This window comes from Schistocerca serialis, chromosome 3, assembly GCF_023864345.2.
Source record: "Schistocerca serialis cubense isolate TAMUIC-IGC-003099 chromosome 3, iqSchSeri2.2, whole genome shotgun sequence".
NCBI classification, from domain to species: Eukaryota; Metazoa; Arthropoda; class Insecta; order Orthoptera; family Acrididae; genus Schistocerca; species Schistocerca serialis.
The window spans coordinates 810300118-810325713 of record NC_064640.1 but is presented as its reverse complement, the minus strand read 5'-3'; the positions used below and the strand labels follow the sequence as shown (position 1 = coordinate 810325713).

At 43.4% G+C, this 25596-nt stretch overlaps 1 protein-coding gene across 1 annotated transcript in view; it reads left to right on the top strand.

The window, feature by feature from the left end:
• Positions 1-25596, top strand: part of LOC126470665 (uncharacterized) — a 1059339-nt gene that overhangs the window by 540902 nt on the left and 492841 nt on the right. The window contains exon 5 of the mRNA XM_050098659.1: positions 6720-6921. Within this exon, the coding sequence (XP_049954616.1) occupies positions 6720-6921 (202 nt within the window). The remainder of the gene's footprint in view (positions 1-6719; positions 6922-25596) is intronic.

Genomic DNA, 25596 nt, shown 5'->3' with positions numbered 1-25596 from the left:
GGATAGGATGATAGCACCTCAAGAAACAGAGCTCCCATTTCCCGAAGTATGTGATGTACAGTGACTGACAAAAGTCCCAACGCCAAGAAATAATTAATGTGAAGTAACGAAATAGTTGGAATACATTTGTCTAGGAAATATATTTATTTAATTAACGTTGCAAGTTCACAGGTTATTGTAGGCACGTTCGCCCCCGGTAGCTGAATTGTCAGCGTGACGGATTATCAATCCTCCGGGCCCTGGTTCGATTTCCGGCTGGGCACCCGGCGAACGGTCTGCCCGACGGGGGGCCCTAGCCATACGAATAAATAAATAAATGTAGGCACGAGAAAAATCATACCCAATGTGAAATGCTTGTACATTAATAACTCGTGCATTCGACAGAACGTTGAATGCAAGCCTGCAAACGCATGTGCATTGTGTCTTACAGGTACCGGACGTCAGTTTGTGGGATGGAGTTCCGTGCCTGTTGCACTTGGTCGTTCAATAAAGAGACAATTAATACCGTTTGTTGAAGGCGCTGTAGTTGTCGTCCAATGATGTCCCATACGACCTCGATTGGAGACGTATCTGGTGATCGAGTGGACCAAGACAACACGTCGACACACTGTAGGAGCATGTTGGGTTACAGCAGCGGTATGTGGGCGAGCGTTGTCCTGTTGGAAAACACCCTCTGGACGGCTGTTCATGAATAGCGGCTCAACAGGTGGAATTATTAGACTGACTTACAAATTTGGAGTCAGATCGTGTGGGATAACCACGAGAGTGCTTCTGCTGTCATACGAAATAACACCAAAGACCATAACTCCAGGTGTAGATCCAGTGTGTCTACACCGCAGACTGGTTGGTTGCAAGCGCTCGCCTGGTCTCCTATAAACACACGGCCGTCGCTGTCACCGAGGCAGAACCGCATTTCATCAGAAAGCCACAGGCCAGCCCGCCCGGTTAGCCGTGCGGTCTAACGCACTGCTTTCCGGGCGTGAATGCGTGCCGGTCCCCGGCACGAATACACCCGGCGGATTTGTGTCGAGGTCCGGTGTGGTAGCCAGTCGGTGGATGGTTTTTAGGCGGTTTTCCATCTGCCTCGGCGAATGCGAGCTGATTCCCCTTATTCCGCCTCAGTTACACTATGTCGGCGATTGCTGCGCGAACACTTTCTCCACGTACGCGTACACAATAATTACTCTACCACACAAACATTGGGGTTACACTCGTCTGGTGTGAGACGTTCCCGGGGTGGTCCACTGGGGGCCGAACCGCACAATAACCCTGGGTTCGGTTAAAAAAAATGGTTCAAATGGCTCTGAGCACTATGCGACTCAACTGCTGAGGTCATCAGTCACCTAGGACTCAGAACCAATTAAACCTAACTAACCTAAGGACATCACACACATCCATGCCCGAGGCAGGATTCGAACCTGCGACCGTAGCGGTCGCTCGGTTCCAAACTGTAGCGCCTAGAACCGCACGGCCACTCCGGCCGGCGGTTCAAAATGGTTCAAATTGCTCTGAGCACTATGGGACTTAACATCTGAGGTCACCAGTCCCCTAGAACTTAGAACTACTTGAAGCTAATTAACCTAAGGACATCACACACATCCATGCCGGAGGCAGGAATCGAACCTGCGACCGTAGCGGTCGCGCGGTTCCAGACTGAAGCGCCTAGAATCGCTCGGCCACATTTGCCGGCTCCTGGGTTCGGTGTGGGGCAGCATTGGGGTGAGTGGACTGCTATGGCCTGTTGTGGGGTTGTGTACCACTGAGAGCTACGGCGGGAACGAAGCCTCTCCGTCGTTTCTAGGTCCCCAGTTCAAAACAATACAACAGGCCACCACCCTGCCCTCCAATGAGCTCTAGCCTGACACCACTGATGTTTTTGTATCCCTCCTGGATAGGCGGCGCGTGGGTCTGCTCCTGTAAACTGAAGGGTACACCGAATGTAGGAAGTGAGTAGGAGCAGGAAAAGGTGAAATGCTTCGGTATGCAATTAAAAGTGGTTTTACTTAACTTTGGCTGAGATGAGCACGTAGGTGCGAAGCTGTACATCAAGTTACAAAGTTACAAGTAGTGACTCCCCACTATGAAATAGAAACAATGTTGCTTGGTCGTCTGCCCGGCATCAAATGGGTGGAATCTTCAGCGGCGCTCGCAGGGCTGCACAGCGCCGGCTACAGGGCGCTGCCGTCGGTGTCGGTGTAGTGCCAACCTAAGAACTTGCACCTACGCCGTGGCATCGTAGCTATCGATACCACAAATGTCACTAACGGCGGTGGTTTGGGGTCAGTGGAATAAACGCGACAGGGCGTCTGTCTCGGAGCTGTACTTGAAGTAGCTGAGTTGTAACAGTTCGTTGAGTTACTTTGGTGCCAGCTGCTGCTCGAATTGCTGCGGCATACGCAGTAGGATGCGCCACAGCTATACGCCGAACATCATGATCTTCCGCTCTCGATTATGCTACGTGGTCGTCCGGAGCTCGGTCCTTTTGCGACTGTACTTTCCCGTGACCATCGCTGCCAGTAATCATGTACAGTGGCTACATTCCTCCCACGTCTTTCTGCAATATTGAGAAAGGAACATTCAGCTTCTCGTAGCTCTATTAAACGACCTCATTCAAACTCAGTAAGGTGTAGATAATGTCGTCATCACTGCCCTAAATGCATTCTTGGCTAACGTCCTATCTCAAAGGTAACCGACACTCACGACCCTTACAGCGTGTACTCAAAGAAAACCTGATTTGCTTCTTCGTAGCGGCGCTCTCCCACAATTCCTTCTATTTTCCGTCAGAGTATGATTAAAAAAGTGACAGGATAACGTCTTCGGCAACCGCCGTTAATTCGACAGGTGAAACGCCGCCATTGTGAAGGTACAGATGAACGAGAGGTCGCTGGGTGTGGCAGTTTAAACCTCGGTAAGCGGGGCTATTCCACCTAGGAAGCCAAAAATGCTTGGTTCAAATGGCTCTGAGCCCTATGGGACTTAACTTCTGAGGTCATCAGTCCCCTAGAACTTAGAACTACTTAAAACTAACCAACCTAAGGACATCACACACATCCATGCCCGAGGCAGGATTCGAACCTGCGACCGTAGCGGTCGCGCGGTTCCAGACTGAAGCGCCTAGAAGCGCTCGGCCACACCGGCCGGCGAAGCCAAAAGATGGTGCATGCAGGAAGACAACACACACTGTAAACAACAAGCTTAAGGGGAGTTAGAACGAAAAAAAAAGTTTTTCACATTTTCAGATTTTTATCTCATTAGAATATTTGCAATTTTCCGAATATATATATATATATATATATATATATATATATATATATATCATTTGTAAACTCACAAGGGAAGTATTTTATTTTACTTTTTTAAATATAAATATAATCTACACCGGTTGAAAATGTTAAAATTTTTACGTGCATCACTTCAAGATCTAATAAAATCGTTACTTTTTTTATATAGAAGACTGTGGGTTGCTGTGTTATAAAAGTCATGTTCAGAAGAGGATGGGCACCAGGTTGAGGAAGTTGAAACAAAATGTGAGAGACAAGAAACTTTCCGATGGTAAAACCATAAAAGGCAGTTCCACAGACAAAATGATTGATGATCTACAGCAGTATTATGGGATGGCCATTAGAAATAATATTGAGGATTTGTTGAAAATCATGCAGGCAGTATGGGCAACCTTCTTCTACAGACCGTCAACTGATGAAAAAACAGTACACCACCTTTGCCCTCCTGGACCTGATTCATGGTGCAATTACCGCAATGCCCAGCACTCAAACAGTTCATACATCCATAAACACTCCATCCCAGCAGCAGTCATGGACATCATAAAATCCATTTACAGAGACCTGGCAAATCTTGAATTACTGAAGTGTCTGCATGGACAGACTCAAAATCCCAATGAGTCGTTCAATAACCTTGTATGGAATCGCTTACCAAAAAATATTTTTGTTGGAATGAAGACGCTAAAGTGGGGGGTCAGTGATGCTGTTATTGCTTTTAATGATGGCAACCTTGGTAGGGTGAAAGTGCTACAGCATATGGGAATTAATCCTCGAGCAAACTGCATCAGAGAATTTGAAAGTATGGACAAGATTCGCATTGATAAAGCAGAGTATGCAGCATAGTTGGCCACTAACGAGTCCAGAAAGAAGAAAATAAGAAAAAACTTGGAAAAAAGATCAAAGGGCTGATATACAGTATGGTGCAGGGTCCTTCTTAGTGACTAAAAATAAAAAATTAAGCATATATTGAGTTACAGTCTTTTGAAACTTTAGAAGCCGTTCCTGAAAAATTACATGTCTGTTGCATTTTTCCCTAAATCTCAGAAACCACTTCGAATAGAGTATTCAAATTTTCAGGGAGTAATAACATACATATAATGAGTTTACTGAACTAAAAGAAGAACACAATGTTATGTATAATTAAAATTATTTAGAATAACGTACAAAAAAGTACAAGAAATTTTAACCGTGTAATAAAAAAATTGTATTTCCGAAAGCAGTGGCTGAAACGCAATTATTGTAATTGACTGAGAACATACAGTTTAATGTCCTGTAAAAGTTTCATGTCAGTGGCTACAGTGGTTCCTGAGATACAGGGAAGCCAAGTCATACATTTAATGTTGTCGTGATAGGACTTTCCAACTCCCCTTAACCCCACAACCAAAGATGACTAGCGTCAGAATTAACCGGCAGTGAAGTTGTACGTAGACTGTTTAGGTTTTTATGTTGGTAACGCCACGTAGCGCTCTGTATGAAAATCACTATGTGCAGTCTGTGGCTGGTTTGCATTGTTGGAATATTGTAGTGTTGGGCAGTTGGATGTGAACAGGGCGTAGCGTTGCGCAGTTGGAGGTGAGCCGCCAGCAGTGGTGGATGTGGGGAGTGAGATGGCGGAGTTTTGAAAGCGGATGATCTGGACGTGTGTCCATTAGAGAGAGTAAATTTGTAAGACTGGATGTCATGAACTGATATATATATTATGACTTTTGAACACTATTGAGGTAAATACATTATTTGTTCTCTATCAAAATCTTTCATTTGCTAACTATGCCTATCAGTAGTTAGTGCCTTCAGTAGTTAGAATCTTTTATTTAGCTGGCAAAAAAATGGTTCAAATGGCTCTGAGCACTATGGGACTTAACTTCTGAGGCCATCGGTCCCCTAGAACTTAGAACTACTTAAACCCAACTAACCTAAGGATACGACACACATCCATGCCCAAGGCAGGATTCGAACCTGCGACCGTAGCGGTCGCGCGGTTCCAGACTGTAGCGCCTAGAACCGCTCGGCCACTACGGCCGGCTTTAGCTGGCAGTATTGGCGCTCGCTGTATTGCAGTAGTTCGAGTAACGAAGATTTTTGTGAGGTAAGTGATTCATGAAAGTTATAGGTTATTGATAGTCAGGGCCACTCTTTTGTATGGATTATTGAAAGTCAGATTGCGTTGCGCTAAAAATATTGTGTGTCAGTTTAGTGATGATCAGAATAAGTAAAGAGAGAAATGTCTGAGTACGTTCAGTTTTGCTCAGCTGTTTGAAAATCAAATAACGTAAGGGGTTTACCAGCACAGTAATTCATTAATTTTTCTAAGGCGACGTTTCATATGAAATGAAAGATTTTGATAGAGAACAAATAATGTATTTACCTTAATAGTGTCCGCCCCCGGTAGCTGAGTGGTCAGCGTGACAGACTATCAATCCTAAGGGCCAGGGTTCGATTCCCGCCTGGGTCGGAGATTTTCTCCGCTCAGGGACTGGGTGTTGTGTTGTCCTAATCATCATCATTTCATCCCCATCGACGCGCAGGTCGCCGAAGTGGCGTCAAATCGAAAGACCTGCACCAGGCGAACGTCTAACCGACGGGAGGCCCTAGCCACACGACATTTCATACCTTAATAGTGTTCAAAAGTCATTATATATATACATATATATATATATATATACATATACATATATATATATATATATATATATATATATATATAGTTCAAATGGCTCTGAGCACTATGGGACTTAACTTCTGAGGCCATCGGTCCCCTAGAACTTAGAACTACTTAAACCCAACTAACCTAAGGATACGACACACATCCATGCCCAAGGCAGGATTCGAACCTGCGACCGTAGCGGTATATATATATATATATATATATATACATCATTTCATGACATCCAGTCTTACAAATTTACTGTCTCTAATGGACACACGTCCAGATCATCCGCTCTCAAAACTCCGCCATCTCACTCCCCACATCCTCCACTGCTGGCGGCTCACCTCCAACTGCCCAACACTAGAATATTCCAACAATGCAAACCAGCCACAGACTGCACACAGCACAGCCACTGATTTTCATACAAAGCGCTACGTGGCGTTACAAACATAAAAACCTAAACAGCCTACTTACAAAGTGTTAACTAACAACGTGTGACCAAGTGCCGCTAACACTATCCCTCTGTGAGAAAACAGATTTGTCAGAATAATTTAAGCTAAACCCTCTGACCTTATTTATAACGTCACTTACAAGTGCAAGTAGACCGTGACTCTTTAATTTGCCCGTTACGAGCTTTTCTCAACATTTCTTTCCTTGTGCCTCCTGCGCCGTTCCCTATTTCAGGCGAGTTCCCGCATGTTTCTCTCACTGGCAGTAGTTTTTTGTCTTTGGCATAAGATATAAGCATATTGAGGCTTTTGCAGTGCTTGACGTGGAGTGTGGTGTGCTTGCAGCGGCGGGGCCCTCGACCGAAGCGCCACGGGCTGCCGCGGCGACGTCCGCGGACGATAGCAGCTTCCTCCGGCACCTGGAACTCGAGCCCGCTGATACGGTACTCACAGGGCCCGGGAGAACGCCCTTCACAACAACTCGCAGGCTTACTCGTAAAGGCGGAGTTGGTTTTGGATTCTCTGTTGCTTGGACACAACCTCCTAGGTTTCTCTGACTTATCACGTATTTTTCTTCCTGCATGGCTATTAGCAATATACTGCAGATAAAGTAATTGTTTCACGTAGCCAGTAACGTTCCAGAGGTCTTTTCTGGATGCTACTGCTGTATCTGAAACGTGCATTTAATAAAACCTTTGAACATTCAAAATTAGTCTATAGAGCTCGAGTAGAAATGGTTTTGCTATCTAATGAATAAATATATATAACTTGAAAAACATTTGTGATTTAAATATTTCATCTGTCATTTCTTTCAAAATATGGCAAGCATGTTAAGAGTGGATAGTACCACAACTTTTAAATGACTAAGTTAGTTAAATCATATATATTACTAGATCATACTTTATACTTGTAGTTACCTTCTAATGTAGTGAGAAACCTAACTGTAGAAAACTATCTTAGTTTTATGATTGAATTTATACGTAAAATTTCAACGTTTGCAAATTATCCTACATAAACGTTTGTATGATTCATATAGGGGAGAGTTCTCGATTATGGGATACTTTTCTTTATGATTATATTTGACGTACTTTATTTCGCGCTATGTTAAAATAAAATACACTTTCACACGCCACAAGCATTCCAGTAAACTATGTCTTATCAAGGTTTTCATTATTGATATTATTTTGGTCACAAATTGATTGTACATTGTCTGATTTATGAGCATTTCGGTGTTTTTAAATTCAGGTTCCTATTATCGGATAGTAGTCAGGATTAAGTACAGTTCAATATAAGAACAAACAAACATCATCTTTTAAGTACTTTTAATAGATAACATACAAAAACCTTACTTACACAACATAAAGATGTTATTCATTTGTTTACCGTGCATTACTTACTTAATTTATTATAATGATCACATACAAATGTTTTCCATCCCGTCTTGGCAACGCCAGAACACACTTCATACTCCCAACGAAGACATTTTGGGCAACCGATACACTGTTCGCCACTTGTGTCTAATTTGTAAGCGTGATTGCGATATAGGTACTCCTCATCGGCACTGTCTTCGTCATCATTGGAGGCGAGAGGAGCACAATCATCCTCAAATGAGGAGGAAGATGAGTAACTCTGCCTTTTGTTTCCCTTTTTCGGTCTTATTGCAGGCGTTCTTGATGCTGCAGCTGTTGACCTTTCCGAAGATGAACGTTCTGACAGGCCTCTGGCTGATTTTGTGTTTGATGGATCTGGTTTAAGCCTAGGCTTATCTGTTGGGCCTTGTAATCGCAACTTTTCTTCAAGCGATTTCTTGAAAGGCGAGCTAGTGATTGTAGCGACTTTACCAGTGGGACGTGCTGTAGCGTTTGTTTGGCTGACTGTTGGAAGTGGACGCACATAGATAAACAGGTTAAGCCCGAGGTTCCGACGCACTTATTAGTAAACAAATTTCCACTGCGATCTAAGTAAACAGCTGGTCCGTATAACGCAACTGCAGGGCACAGTTGATGCCGTTAGGTTAGCATGAAAATATGATAATAATTGAAAGACGTATTTTTAATTAGCAGGCAACATATTGGGTAGATATATCATCCACGGAATAAGTAGAATGGATTCTCTTGTCGTCCACCGTACAACTTCCCATATCTCACAATCGAACTAGATATAACTACAATCATTTCCAGTTCCACGTTAATTTTACCGAGATACTTGCTCTCTGTTATAGCGAAATTCGAAAACCCAGCTTCGTGCAAGTAAGATTATAGAAATAGACTTGTATTCGTTGAGTTTTACCACCGAGCAGCAGATACTCCTCTTTTACTGCTGTACAAAACTTGAGGTTCCATACTGCCAATTTCCGCCTTCGGTGCACTGTCACCAGGCAGCTCAATAACAGCTTGTTCTTCTGGAGGTATAAATTCAGATGGATCTATGACTGTAAATGGTTCACAAATTAATGCGAATTAGTCGATAGTATAGGCTTAAGAGTGTATTTGCAGACCCTTCGATGAGCTGTGACAAGCGATATTTAAAAGTAGATGTTATATTGCCAGACAAATGCACGTCATTTCAAATCACACACTGGTACAACAACGACGGAAAACAACCATCGACAACATCTTCATTAATGTTTGTTTTCTGTAGTTTTTATCTAAAAAATGAAATATTGTCTGTTAATACTAAAATACGCTTATATCATCCTTACAGCGAGAGATTCAACGTATTTACCTTTCCAAAGCTATCATATAAGTATACTAGTTTAAATTAAAAATTATTTCCACAAAGTGTTCGGCATACTGTTTTTTTGTATAAGAGAAGCGTATGTTTCTTGTCGCAATACTTCTCACTAGAGAGCCGTTGTGGATAGTGTACAATTGAGTTGCACAACAAAGGTGTCCATCGTAAGTGACAATAGTATAATAAAGACATGTATTCGGCTTATATATCCTCACACGATGTTCTGATAAACCTTGCACTCACTGGTCGAGCTTTACATATTTCACTATATATCCTATATAAAAGACAATGAATGATGTAGTAGGACCGCACTAAATTCAGAGTTTTGTTCAGTATAAAGACCAGCAAACCTTGATAACATCGTACGATCACCGTCAGTACAAACACCAATGTACTCTGTCCTCTTCAGACATAAATGTGTTCAGACTCTCGCCCACATCTTGCGTGTTTTTACTTGCAGCGATAATTTTACAAAAGAAAAACCCCGTGACAATTACTTTTACGTCTCTGAACCGTGTGCAACAAATTATGTGCGTACCATCATTATTCTCTGTGGCTTCATCAATCTGCAATCCCAAAAGTGGTCCCTCCCTTTATTTTAGTGAATAATCTTTGATAGGAGGTCGGAAAAATGGATTTTGGATTCTATGTTTTCTTTACGCCGACTGTCGTTATTCATTAAATGACCTCTCTCGCCGTATGACATGGACTTGTTTGAACACTCACTTGGTAGACGCTGAGTGAAATTTATTCTTCTCGTATTGTTTTTGCGTCGCTCATAGCATGTGAAATGTCTCGCTAAGCCCTGCTGATGTTACCTATTAAACTCAGCCAAATTGATAGCCTAACACTTAAGGTGCACAACGGAAATCACAATGGCTTCAACAACTGCAGACTGGTATTCGATTTACACTGAGGCGACAACTCATGGCTATATACACATATACAGATGGTGGTAGGATTGCATACACCAAGTATAAAAGGGCAGTGCATTGGCGGAGTGTTATTTGTACTCGGGTGATTCATGTGAAAAGATTTCCCACGTCATTATGGCCACACGACAGCAATTAACAGACTTTTAACGCGGAATCGTAGTCGGAGCTAGACGCATGGGACATTCCATTCCGGAAATCGTTAGAGAATTCAATATTACGAGAGTGCTCTTACCGGTATCACGAGAGTACCAAATTTTAGGCATTACTTCTCACCACGGACAACGCAGTAGCCGACGACCGTCACTAAACGACCGAGAGCAGCGGCGTTTGGGTAGAGTTGTCGGTGCTAACATACAAGCAACATTGTGTGAAATAACCGCAGAAATCAGTGTGGGACGTACGACGAACGTATCCGATAGGACAGTGCGCCGAAATTTAGCGTTATGGGCTATGGCTCAGACGACCTTTGGTAAGAGCACGACATCGTCTGCAGTGTCTCTCCTGGCCCCATGACCATAGACGACTGGAAAACCGTGGCCTGGTCAGATGAGTCACGATTTCAATTGGTAACAGCTGATGGTAGGGATGGAATGTGGTGCAGACCCCATGAAGCAGTTCATCCAAGTTATCAACAAGGCACTGTGCAAGCTGGCGGTGACTCCATAGTGGTGTGGGCTGTGTTTACGTGGAATGGACTGGATGCTCCGGTCCAACTGAACCCATCATTGACTGGATTGTTATGTTCGGCTATTTTAAGACCATTTGCAGCCATTCATGAACTTTATGTTCCCAAACAACGATTCTCCATGTCATCGGACCACAACTATTCGCTATCGGTTTGAAGAACATTCTGGACAATTCTAGCGAATGATTTGGCCACCCACATCGCCCGACATGAATCGCATCGAAAAATAATGGGACATATTCGAAAGGTCAGTTCGTCCACAAAATCCTGCACCGGCAACACTTTCGCAATTAAGGACGGCTACAGGCAGCATGACTCAGTATTTCTGCAGATGGCATCCAGCGACTTGTTCAGTCGATGCCACGTCTAATTGCCGCGCTATCCGGGCAGAACTAGGTCCGACACGATATTAGGAAGTATCTCATGACTTTTGTCACTTCAGTGTATATAATGCAAGGGGCGTTCAGTAGGTAATGCAACACATTTTCTTCTGAAAGTAGACTGGTTTTATTCAGGATTCCAGTACACCATATTATTCCCCACTCTTTAGCTACAAAACCTTCTTTTTCACAATAATCTCCGTTCAATGCGTCGGCTTTACGCCACCTTACTTGGAGGGAGTGTATTCCCGTAGCCGGCCGCGGTGGTCTCGCGGTTCTAGGCGCGCAGTCCGGAACCGCGCGACTGCTACGGGCGCAGTTTCGAATCCTGCCTCGGGCATGGATGTGTGTGATGTCCTTAGGTTAGTTAGGTTTAAGTAGTTCTAAGTTCTAGGGGACTGATGACCACAGCTGTTAAGTCCCACAGAGCTCAGAGCCATTTGAACCATTTTTTGTATTCCCGTATGGTACGACTCTGCTGCTTGCTGTCACCGTCAACATCTGGCTGCATCAATAACCTACCGACCGTACACGTACTGCTTCCTGCGGAGTGCATACTTGATTGGACCAAACAGATGTAAGTGCGAGATCCGGGTTGTAGGGTGGATGAGGAAGAACAGTCCAGTGAAGTTTTGTGAGTTCCTCTCTGGTGCACAGTATAGCGTGAGGCTTTGTGTTCGTTGGCGGTTTTGTGGCGACGAAATCGCCCAAACCATTCTTCAATTTCCCGAGTGTAGTACAATACACTGAAAGAGTAGATCGTTGCAGAGCGGTTCTAGGCGCTACAGTCTGGAACCGCGTGACCGCTACGGTCGCAGGTTCGAATCCTGCCTCGGGCATGGATGTGTGTGATGTCCTTAGGTTTGTTAGGTTCAAGTAGTTCTAAGTTCTAGGGGACTGATAACTTCAGAAGTTAATTCCCATAGTTCTCAGAGTCATTTGAACCATTTTACCGGCCGAGGGTGCGACTTTGAACATTTTTTTTTTTTCCAGAGGAGAGGTTTCGTGGCGTCACTGCATGGATTGCCGTTTTGTTTCCGGTTCGAAGTGATGAACCCATGTTTCATTGCCTGTGACGATGTTCGTCAAAAAATTGTCACAATCAACCTCGTGATTCGTGATGTGCAAGCAATCCCGCACAGATGTTCCTTCCTTGCTCTTTATGGTCTTCTCTTACGAGGAGACTAACCCAGTGGGAACACACTTTTGAGTATCCCAAATGGTGGACGAATGTGTGGGGACAACCAAAAGAGACGTCCAACTGATCAGCTAGGTGATTGATTGTGATCTGTCGATCACCTGGAATGAGAATGTCCGCACGTTCGAACATTGCAGGAGTCACAGCTTTATGCGGCCGACTGGCACACGGGAGATGAGACAGGTATGCGCGACCTTATTGCGATGATGATAGACGCCTCGCCCAACAACTCACCGCGCTTTTGTTCACTGCCAGGTCTCCGTAGACATTTTGCGAGCCCCTATGAATATCCGCGATGCTCTGGTTTTCCGGTAAAAGAAACTCAGTGACAGCTTTCAGCTTGGAACGCAATTCAGCTACAGACGCCATTTTGAAGGCTACTTACAGCTCCGCCACATATCGAAACTTCATGAAACTATAGGGCCTGAAGTGCGAATATTCCACGACGTCCCACAACAAATTCTGCGTTCCTTCAACCGCAACTGGCCGAAAAAATTGTGTTGCATAACTTATTGAACGCCCCTCCCACATAGCGAAGCAAACTAAACCCTGCTGAATTCTCTATGGCAAGAAAATCTTATCGGAGCTTGGTGGCGCTGATCACTAATTTTCCAGAAATAACCGGGGAACGCGAAGCGTGAGAGAGACTAAGTCTATCAGTAGTTCATACACTGTCAAATAGACATTTATTACACTGATGTGCTGTTACTACGCAAAAGCAATAGGTCCATTATGCGATAGATATTGATTCACAAACCGTCCCTTATATGCATATTTGGGGAAAAGTTAATGAAACTCCGTAGTATAATCACTAGTACAGACATCTCAAGAGAGTATTAGGATATAAATTCCGCGAACTGGCGAGGAATGAATAATTCTATGCCATGCATGAAGTGATCACTCGCACTGCAGGAAACTACAGAAATTACTAAACACAATACCAATATAAGAAAGCCCTTTGGTCAAAGTGAGTTTACAAAGGATGGGAAACAAAGTTCATACCTCCAGGCAAAGGTGCATTAATTCTGATGAATCTCGATATAGCCAAATACTACTATAAAACAGAGGTTCAGTTTGTTCAGGAGAATCAGCACTATGCCATCAGATAGGATTACTGAGGTTAGAAATCAAATTCACAGCCAAGTCATGAAAATGAAACGATTCGGATAAAACCCAATTCATGTTAATATTTCCATAAGTACAGGAGCTCGTTTTATTAAATAAATTTAGCACACTCCAACCATAGTGTTCCTTAATAGCAAATTACCGATTCTGTTACACTTGTGGTTCGAACCACACAAAAAACAAGCTCAACCTAGAAGACATATGGTAGTGAAAATAAGATAAGTCTATGGCTTGAAGTGAGTGAGGTCGGTACTACTATACGCTGAGAAAATTAAATTCTTCTTACGCCCAATAGCAAATTTGAAAACACTCAGCCAAACATCCTCATCTCAGAGAAATTATTCAAGATGTGACAGGGAAAAAGCAGAGATTACGATCTTAAAAGAAATAAAATAAGATCGCAATGTCATATTATTTTCCGAGGGGCACATCAGATCCTCGACTAGACTGCAAAAACATCTGTGAGATTTTAAACAAGAGGTAGCATGGCATGAGACTATAAATCATATGAAAGGAGCCAGAACAGACCCCTTTCAACCCAAAAAAAAATTTCCTTTTATTTTTTCCAGTAATTGTGTATCGGGATTTTCCGCTATGTAATAAATTCTGTGACTGATGATTTACTCATACAAGGTAACATAGCTTCGCACTTTGAAACTCTATATGCAGTCTTTTATGATGTTAGAAAAGTATTATTTGCTACAGAGAAATTCTTAGAAATCGTTCCATCGCAGGCGATGCTGAACTCAAGAATGCGACTGGCGTTTCCATTACAAATATATTCGATATTACGCCGATCAGAAAAGCATGCCATATACCTTACAAATCACTGTGAACGTAGTGAACAGACTTTTATTTGCCTTCTCCGTACCCGTTACAGTTGCAGAAGATATCTAATATTGAAATATTTTCGCGGCGCCTCTATAGCATTCCCGCGCCGCCAAGGCGCACTGTTCGGGATCCGCTTTATTGAAGCAACAGGTCACCCTATCTCGAAGCAACTGTCTGCGACCTGATTTTAACGCTCCAAGTCATGACCTCAATAAGTAATTGTACGTGCGGTGTTAAATGTTTGTAACAGATGTTTTCCTCATTTTTACGTGTCAAAGTGCTCCATATCGTTTTACAAGCTACCCGCCAACCGCACCATCTATCCAATCTCATTACATACGCACTACTCCTAACGTAAGCACAGTGGTCTAACTACAGCAAGTTTGAAACCTGAAGTATTCCCTCACTCATGGAAGAGAAGATTTACGAAAACTTCTTGTTTCCATGCTTCAGTATCATTGTTCTTTACTTCAGTGTCATTGTTCCGATACAGATTGAAAGAGGAGATTGTGTGAATTCCAGAAAATATACTACGGCGACAGAAACTGAAAGTGTTACATCACGAAGCACCAGTCCGATATTTACCAAACTGTGTGGAGATATTCATCACATAACGGATATTAAATGATTACCCTTTCATTCCGTACGAGCCTGTTGCCTATAATCAACATCAGTATGAGGTGTGAACCCATGAGCACGAGTAAACAGATTTTTTTTTTTTTTGTGATATGGAAGCACAAAGCTTCCGGATATTATATTGAGGAAATTCTTCCCATGTTTGAAACATGTGTTGTGTTAGTTCATGAAGATCGCTGGCTGGAAGTCAGTATGAAATTATACACCTTCCCAACTTATCAACAATTACCAAATTGTCATATCCAGTAGCACGATTCCAGGAGTTAAAGATGTCTGGGTATCGAGAATGGCTGCCTCCGGTGGCCTTTCAGCAGGTCGTCCACGTATGTGTTAAAGTCTATCTGATCGCTACAAACAGAAGAGAGATTCTTCACTGAACACCACAGAATTACATTCAATGTTCCATTGCCTCTGCCTCTACACCATGTAAACCACTGTTGTCTATGGTGTGGTCTCAGCGGTAACCTACGTAATGCAATGTGCTTCTGGCGTTCGTGGTGAAACACTGCCAGAAACCACTACCCGGATTCTATCCGACATTGTGCTACAGACTGTGTTCTACATCTACATATGTACTCCGCAAGCCACCGTATGGTGCTTGGTGGAGGGTACCCTGTGCCACAAGTAGTAATGTCCTTTTCTGTTACACTCGTAAATAGAACGAGGGAAAAATGGCTGTCTATATGCCCTCTAAGTGCCCTAATCTCACTAATCTTATCTTCATGGTTCTTAAGCGAAATGTACGTTGGCGGCGGTAGAATCGTTCTGCGCTCAGCCTCAGATGCTGGTTCTCTAAATTTTCACAATAGTGGTCCTCGGAAAGAAAGATGCCTTTCCTTCAGTAGTTCCATTTGAGTTGTCAAAGCACATTCGTAATACTTGCATGTTGTTCGAACCTACTGGTAATAAATCTAGCAGCCCACCCCTGAACTACTTCTATGTCTTCCTTTTATCTGACCTAATGCGGATGCCAGACACCCGAACAAATGGTTCAAATGGCTCTGAGCACTATTGGACTTAGTCTAGCGGTTCTAGGCGCTCAGTCCGGAACCGCGGGACTGCTACGGTCGCAGGTTCGAATCCTGCCTCGGGCATGGATGTGTGTGATGTCCTTAGGTTAATTAGGTTTAAGTAGTTCTAAGTTCTAGGGGACTGATGACCACAGATGTTATGTCCCATAGTGCTCAGAGCCATTTGAACCATTTTGAACTATTGGACTTAACTTCTGAGGCCATCAGTCCCCTACAACTTAGAATTACTTAAACCCAACTAACCTAAGGACATCACACACATCCATGCCCGGGGCAGGATTCGAACCTGCGACCGTAGCCACTCCGGCCGGCCACACCCGAACAGTACTCAACAATGGGTCACACTAGTGGCCTGTTTGCGGTCTCCATAACACATGAACCACAAATTCTACCAACAAACCGAAACCCTGCTACAGTCCTTTCATGCTCGTTCCATTTCGTATTGCTTTGCAACATTATGCCTAGATGATTAATCCACGTGACTACGTCAAGCGGCGCACCATCTAATACTACACTGGAACATTACGGATTTGTTCTTCTTATTCATCTGTACTACCTTATATTTTTCTACATTTAGAGTTAGCTGCCATTCATCGCACCGACTAGAATTTTTTCTAAATCGGCTTGCATCCTCCAAGAGTCACTCAACGCCGACACCTTCCAGTACACCTCAGCATCATCAGCAAACAACCACAGACTGCTGCTTACTCTGCCTGTCAGATCATATATCTACGTCTACATCCATACTCCGCAAGCCACCTGACGGTGTGTGGCGGATGTACACTGGTGTCCAAAATTAAACCAACATACGGAAACTGTGCAAGGTAGCGTTTGTTTCGCAACAAAACAATATAAACAGGTGATAGAAAAATTGAAACAACGTAAAGACTACAGAACATAAATAACTGCAATATTCATAACGGTAGAGAAAAATGTTCTTCGTTTTTTACAACTTAACGTGTTTGCACACACGTTCCGACAATGTGCTCAGTATCGGGTGTGACCACCTCTGGCAGCAGTACAGACCTGGCAACGATGGGGCATGCTGTAAATGATGTTATCAATCTCATGTTAAGTAATAACACCCATTCTTCCTGAAGAGCTGCTCACAAGCCTTGGAGAGTAGTAGTGAATGTTGACGTGATGGAACCCGTCTTCCTAGTTCGTCCCAGAATGCTCTATGGAATTCAAATCGGGACACCTAGCAGGCCGTCCCATGCGTGCAGTATCTTCCGTTTCCAGGGAAACCTCAACCACCGACGCTCTACGAGGTTGAGCATTATCGTTCATCAGTAAAAAATCTGGCCCCACATCAGAACAACCGTACATGAGGTCCCAAGATCTCGTCGCAATACATGATCGCAGTTAAACCTCGCCGAATGACGCGTACAATTTCATGAAGAGGTTTCCAGTGGTCAGCGTAATCCCTGCCCACACCTTTAGTGAAGTTCGTCGATATCGGTCTCTTTCTACGATCTTTGGGTCCCGAAATGGTGTCCCACGTTCCCTCCAGTTGCGAATCTGTCGAGAATCACTCTTCAGACCAAACCGGGACGCATCTGTGAAAAGAACATTGGCCCACTGTTCGACCGTCCAAGTGGATGTTAACGACTCCGCTATAGGCGTCCCCTTCTGTGAACACGCGTCAAAGATACACATACAGCAGGTCTCCGGCAATAAATGCCACTCTGCCGAAACTTCCTGTACACCGTTTGCCTCGATGCAACACATCCAATGGATTCTGCGAGGTCAGAAGCCAGTTGCCGTGCGATACTAAGCCGGCACCGTAGTGCCCTTACAGCCCAACAACGGTTCTCTCTTTCTGGTGTCACACGTGGTGCGCCCTGTCCTTGTTTCCGGAATACAGTTTCGGTCTCCAAAAACCGTCGCCACGTCCGAGAAAAAACAGAACGATTCACATTAAGCCGTCGAACCACATCAGTTTGCGACTATCCAGGTTCCATTCTTCCTATGGCCCTCATCGGTAGAGAGTCTGTTAGACTGTGCCACACTGCAACGTCTGTGATAGTGAACACCTCGATTGTGGATGTACGATTACCCAGCAAGCGCTACCCTGTTTGATAGTTGTCCTGACGTCATCGTTTGTGTGGTTGTCCGTTGACAGGTATGTCATCTTCCGCGCAGAACACGATGGTACGGACATCTGATGACAGTTGGTATTATTATATCGTGAATTAGACGCAGGACAGGGAAACGGCGGTTTGTTGCTTTAATTTTGGACACCAGTCTATGTAGAAAGCAACAGCGGTCCTACCACACTTCTGGGGCACCCCTTGTCTCTGATGAGCACTTGCCGTCGAGGACAACATACTGGCTTCTGTTACTTAAGAAGTCTTCGAGCCACTCACATACCTGCAAATCTATTTCGCATGCTTGTACCTTCGTTAACACTCGGCGTTGTGACTCCGTGTCAAATGCTTTGCAGAAATCGACGACTATGGAAACCCTCTGTTGCCCTTTATTCATGGTTCGCAGGATATCATGTGAGAAAAAGACAAGCTGAATTTCGCACGAACGATGCTTTCTAAAACCGAGCGGATTTGTGGACAGAAGGAAATTTATTGTATTCGAACTGAGAAAATGTTTAAGAATTCTGCAGTAAACCGATGTTAAGGATATTGGTCTGTAATTTTGCGCGTCCGTTCTTGTACCCTAGTCACCTGCGCTGTTTACCAGTCGCTTGGGACTTCGCGCTGGACAGGCGATTCGTGATAAACGCAAGCTAAGTAATGGGGCAATGCCGTAGAGTACTCTTTGTCAAACCGAATTGGGATTGCATGAGGGCCCGTGGGCGCTGTTCTTCACTCTCTACTCTCCGGAGTCCATCTCGTCACCAGTCGTTCTGCAGCCATTCCACGAGAGCCCACTGTCTGCTTGATCCATCTATATGAAGCTCCCATGCCATTCGTGCCAATGATTCAATCTTGCTGAATGTCTGAAAGATGGCGCATAAGTAAGACCTCTAGGCATGCTGCGTTGTGATCATCACCTAAAAAGATCCAGTAACGCTAGATATCCAGTATTCATCATGTATTCACATCACTCTTCATCTGTGAAACTTAACTTTTTCTGTATAGCAAATGTGCTCGCATAAGGATGAAATTTCAATAAAGGTATTCCACAGACACGGAAATATTGAAGTATGGAATACTAGTTTGGTAGCGTTCGGTCATAGTATTGATGGTGTAACAAAAATGGTTCAAATGGCTCTGAGCACTATGCGACTTAACTTCTGAGGTCATCAGCCGCCTGGAACTTAGAACTAATTAAACCTAACTAACCTAAGGACATCACACACATCCAGGACCGAGGCAGGATTCGAACCTGTGACCGTAGCGGTCACGCGGTTCCAGACTGAAGCGCATTTAACCGCACGGCCACACCGGCCGGCGATGGTGTAAAACTTTCCATTTCCGTCAGTGTATAATTCTGCGTTTTACCTATGGGATAGCTACGAGAATCATGCATCGCGTTGGAAAACTTTCTTTCGTACATTCTGGGAAACTTATGTCTATCATACTAGATGTTAGCCGCATTGCTACAGGACAGTATGCAAAAAACTGACATTTATACATCAAGCTGCTCCGTCCGAAAGGAAAAGAAAGAGGCGTTTTCTTAATTTTTTTAATGACGCACTTAACGGATCATAAAAGGATGAACTATGTTAGTGTATCAAAAATTAGACTGATAGAAGTATAACAGGACTCATCCTACACCATCTGATCAAAAGTGTCCGAACACTTCTGTGTATTGCGGAATTGCACGCTGGATGCCACGAGAGCCAGATCTGCCAGTATAAAATCATACGGGGAGTACTGTGTTATCTGTAGAGAAGCATTAATAGCAGAATGGATCTCTCAGGACAGCTCAGTGACTTTTAACGTGGACTGGATGCCACCTAAGTAATAAATCCACCACGAATATTTCAACCCTTCTAAGGTTGCTCAAGTCGACTGTTGCTGCTGTGATTGTGAAATGGAAAAGCGAAGAAACAACCACAGCTAGAACAAGATCAGACAGACCTCATGTATTACGGGACAGGGACGGTCAAGCATTGCTGTGAGTGGCTGTAAAAATTGCATGAAATCAGCGGAAGCAGTCACTCGTGAGTTTCAAAGTTTAACCGTAAATCCAGCTAGTACTATGACTGAGTTATAAATAATACGATAGAACGGTCGAACAGCTACTCATAAGCCACAAATTTCTGTGGTCAGTCCTAAATGACTCTTGAAATGGTGCAAACGACGACGCCACTGGGCAGTGAATGGCTGAGAACGAGCGGTTTGGAGTGATGAATCACGCTATACCCTGTAGTAATTCTATTGAGGAGCTTGTGTTTGGTGAATAACTGGAGAACGTACCTGCTATCGTATGTAGTGCCAATAGCGAAGTATGGAGGTGGTGTTCTACATCTACATCTACATTTATACTCCGCAAGCCACCCAACGGTGTGTGGCGGAGGGCACTTTACGTGCCACTGTCATTACCTCCCTTTCCTGTTCCATTCGCGTATGGTTAGCGGGAAGAACGACTACCGGAAAGCCTCCGTGCGCGCTCGAATCTCTCTAATTTTACATTAGTGATCTCCTCTGGAGGTATAAGTAGGGGGAAGCAATCTTTTCGATACCTCATCCAGAAACGCACCCTCCCGAAACCTGGACAGCAAGCTACACCGCGATGCAGAGCGCCTCTCTAGCAGAGTCTGCCACTTGAGTTTGCTAAACATCTACGTAACGCTATCACGCATACCAAATAACCCTGTGACGAAACGTGCCGCTCTTCTTTGGATCTTCTCCATCTCCTCTGTCAACCCGACCTGGTACGGATCCCACACTGATGATCATACTTAAGTATAGGTCGAACGAGTGTTTTGTAAGCCACCTCCTTTGTTGATGGACTACATTTTCTAAGGACTCTCCCAATTAATCTCAACCTGACACCCGCCTTACCAACAATTAATTTTATATGATCATTCCACTTCAAATCGTTCCGCACGCATACTCCCAGATATTTTACAGAAGTAACTGCTACCAGTGTTTGTTCCGCTATCATATAATCATACAATAAAGGATCCTGCTTTCTATGTATTCGCAATACATTACGTTTGTCTATAATAAGGGTCAGTTGCCACACCCTGCACCAAGTGCCTATCCGCTGCAGATCTTCCTGCATTTCGCTGCAATTTTCTAATGCTGCAACTTCTCTATATACTACAGCATCATATTTTTCGTGGTTAGGGTTTGGTGCCCTTATTGTGTTTAAGAGAAATGGGGAAAGGTATGAACACATTTTCCAGGATTGTGCACTGCGCACGTTAGAGGAACGTTTCGGAAACGATGATTGTTTGTATGAACATGAAAATGTTTTATGAAGAATAACGTTTCTGAAATGGACTGGTATACCTAGTGTACCGACACGAACCCAATGGAATACCTTTTGAATAAGTTAGAACGTCGACTTCACTCCAGATCCCAACGTCCATCATCACTAAATTCTCTGGTTTTGGCTCTTGAGGAAGAATGGGCTGTCATTTCTCCACAGACATTTATACATATCAATTGAAAGTGTCCACAGCAGACTTTAAGCCGTCGTAAATAGTAGACACACCTCGTATTAATGTCCGCTTACAGGTATCCAAATGCTTGTGATCAGATAGTGTACGTTCTATGCAAGGTAGCAGTAATTCCTGTTCCTAATAGGAGTGTGAGACTGAACTGATAAATTGCACATCTGTATTACTGAGACAGAATTTCTTCATAGAATGAAAAAAATTCATTTTTAATAGTCCCACAATGATTAAATTACTACAATTATCGTATGCACAGTAAATTAAAGGTCATTCAGATAATAGTTTTCCACGTTTCTGCCCGAATAAGACAGTAAACGGTGAAACAATAACTGGTGCATTGTATTACATATCTTAGTCCGTTCAGTGGTTTCGTATCATATTAAGTGAAAAAAGAGAGCTTGTAGTTTAGAGTCACGGACTAAATAAAGAAAATATTTAGGAGCTCAAATATTCTAATAAAATTCCTTTTAATGATCATTTTTAACGTCCAGTTCCTTTTTCCAATTAATAATGAACGTGTAAACAGCCTACTACACTGCCACAAGAAGAAAGGAAAAGATATTTTTTATTTTATTTCATGTTTATTTTTTCCTCCACTTTCGTATCACGAAGGTAAAATAACAATTTTATTGAAAAGAGGAGGATAGGTTGTGTATAAAATTTTCCTAAGCTTCACTACTAGACTGCAGTCATACATGCTCCACTAAAACTGAGTAGACAATCAACCAAATTATTAAGAAGCGACGCGGAAGGAAACAATAGCAGATATCGCACACAAGATTTCATGGAAAGCTAAAGTAAAACAAAAACGAGCTACAAACAGTGTCGGGTGTGGTGTGCAGGATGTGAATCCGATTTGGTCCTAGATTACTTCTAGCAATGAACCTCATTTTCACCTCTGCCTGTAGTACAAGAGTAATACTATTTTCCAAAAAGCTAACCACACTTTAAAATTTTTAGTCATTCTTACGAAATCGTTGAACTGTTCATAGCTCTATAAAAATGGACTTTGTATGCCAAAAATGCTACCATTTGCACTCAGGTCTCCAGGTAGGGCTCCTTTTGATTTTTACTTCTTTTTTCCAAGTACTGTAAATTTTCTTGGTAATTTTCATTGTGTGAAGAAGTTGTAGAACAAATGCGATCATTTTCTGTTAATTTTTAGCGGGAAAATCCTTGACAAATACAATAAACTTGCGGCAGTAAAAGGCGTTTTGACAGCCAACCATAAATATTTACTGTCCCTATTATGTGTTTTCCAAGAAAAATTTTCTTGACTGTGGGTGAATATTCCATAGTGTATAATACAGTTCTGAAAATAGCACAACATTTGCGTACTACTTTTCACGAATTTTCAGTAAAAATCGTAGTGATATACAGTATCCATGACGCGAATTATATGAAATACGGCAACTACGAAATATGTTACGCAAATGAAACGCGAGGTGGCAATCGAGTATTTCGTACCACATGAACCAATCACAATCAATCTTAGCTCTGAGAGAAACAAATCCTCATCGAACTCACCGACAATGCCCTGAGCGAGCAACCGACGCAAATCCATTTGCCCGTGACGTCAAAGCCTGGCGTCGTGATGACGTCAGTGCCTTGTATAAGCTCTAACTTTACTTTCTGTTGCACACAAACTACCATATTCGCCATTATCGAAATCCGGTGCTTGTATTATGACAAAAAACAATGTGGGAAAGGAACTAGCAAAGTCCCGCAGTACAGACTCCTTTATCATTCTTTAACAGAACTATTTCTACTACACTTATGGTAGTTCTTCATCTTTCGAAAACATTTACCAGATCATTTTGTGTGTCCTCTTACAACTGGAAACACTCATCACTTGATATCGGATGGAGATCTTCACCTGGAAAAAAAGTATTCTCACTTGTGGAAACAAGGCTGCATTGCTTGGGAGAAGATAATGACCATTATGAGCGTGTTCAGAAATTAGGAATGCACTGCAGAGGGATTATCATCTTGGAAGATGCAGTTCACTGCCGAGAACGCTTTCTGTGCTACTTAATGCTCATGGCCACGTATGATACCTTCATTGTTCTTAGCAATTTTGTTTCCTTTCAGTGTGAGCTCAAGACCCGTGCATATTTAGCACACAAATGAACCTGAAACTCCTGAACACTTAAACTGCACAGAACGGACGACTCGTAACTCCAGCGCTGTCTTCTTGCAATTGGAGATGCCATATGCACACTCCATGCGGTAGACAACGTTGTTGTGTCTAACACTCGTGTCGTGTCGTGCCCCTGACACTGCTGTGCACTCAAGACTTTTCCAAGAAACAGAAGTTTATCGCAATTTTCTTTGAAGTTATATGTAAATTGAAGGAGGATCACTGCTATCAGCTGCAGCGGGACATTACGAGGAATCAGCGGCGACGAACGAAAATGTGTACCGCACCGCGATTCGAACCCGGGATCTCCCGCTTATTAGGAAGGTGCGGTAACCAATGCGCCAACGGGGACACAGCGTTATCGCAATTGCACGGACTGTTTCGGTACGCCTCACGGCCGGTCCACACTCCCATCGAGCGCCACCTACCCGCAGTCCCTGTACGATATACTCCAGTTCGCTACTTAGAGAACAGGAGTATAATGGACAGGGACTGTAGATAGGTGACGTCCGTGTAGCACTTACCAGCTATGACTCCAACAAGCGACCCACCAGGAAGGTGTTCGTCCTCACGAAAGAAGTCACCCAGCAGTTGACTCGGCACTTTAAAGTTGCCAAGTATTCTACGTACAATCTTCTGTTCAGGCGGACGCCTGCAGCGTCTGGAGTAGAAGTCTGGAGTAGTTGGCCGGCTGCTTCATCTTGCGCTGCAAGTGGCCTCCCTTTCTAAGTTAGTGGCTGGCGTAGACTACGTTGTTGAGCGTCACGTGTATACCTATATACTGACTGAGAACACCTGACAAGGGAAACTTCCCAACGCAGCCCCCTCAGATTTAGCGATAAAATGGCCCAGTGGATAGCCTGAACACAAATCAAACATGAAAATAGGAAGAAGGTGTCCTTAAATGTGAAAAAAGAAGCAAAACAGAAAAAGTGAATGGTACAAGCTCAAGATGTGCAACATCGAGCGAATTGCAAGAACTACGGCGTCGTAGCTGTGTGCTCATAGTGTTGGAGGTTATACTTAACACCCGAACTAAGTTAATAATTGGCTCCTTCTACCGACCCCCAGACTCCGATGATACAGTTGCTGAACAGTTCAGAGAAAATTTGAGTCTCGTAACAAATAAATACCCCACTCATACGGTTATAGTTCGTGGGGACTTCAACTTTCCCTCGATATGTTGGCAAAAATACTTGTTCAAAACCGGTGGTAGGCAGAAAACATCTTCCGAGATTGTCCTAAATGCTTTCTCCGAAAATTATTTCGAGCAGTTAGTCCACGAACCCACGCGAATTGTAAATGGTTGCGAAAACATACTTGACCTCTTAGCCACAAACAATCCAGAGCTAATAGAGAGCATCATGACTGATACAGGGATTAGTGATCACAAGGCCGTTGTAGCTAGGCTCAATACCGTTTCTTCCAAATCCACCAGAAACAAACGCAAAATAATTTTATTTAAAAAAGCGGATAAAGTGTCACTAGAAACCTTCCTAAGAGACAATCTCCATTCCTTCCGAACTGACTATGCAAATGTAGACGAGATGTGGCTCAAATTCAAAGATGTAGTAGCAACAGCAATTGAGAGATTCATACCTCATGAATTGGTAAGAGATGGAACTGATCCCCCATGGTACACAAAACAGGTCCGAACGCTGTTGCAGAGGCAACGGAAAAAGCATGCGAAGTTCAGAAGAACGCGAAATCCCGAAGATTGACTAAAATTTACAAACGCGCGAAATTTGGCACGGACTTCAATGCGAGATGCCTTTAATAGGTTCCACAACGAAACATTGTCTCGAAATTTGGTAGAAAATCCGAAGAAATTCTGGTCGTGTGTAAAGTACACAAGCGGCAAGACGCAGTCAATACCTTCGCTGCGCAGTGCCGATGGTACTGTTACCGACGACTGTGCCGCTAAAGCGGAGTTATTGA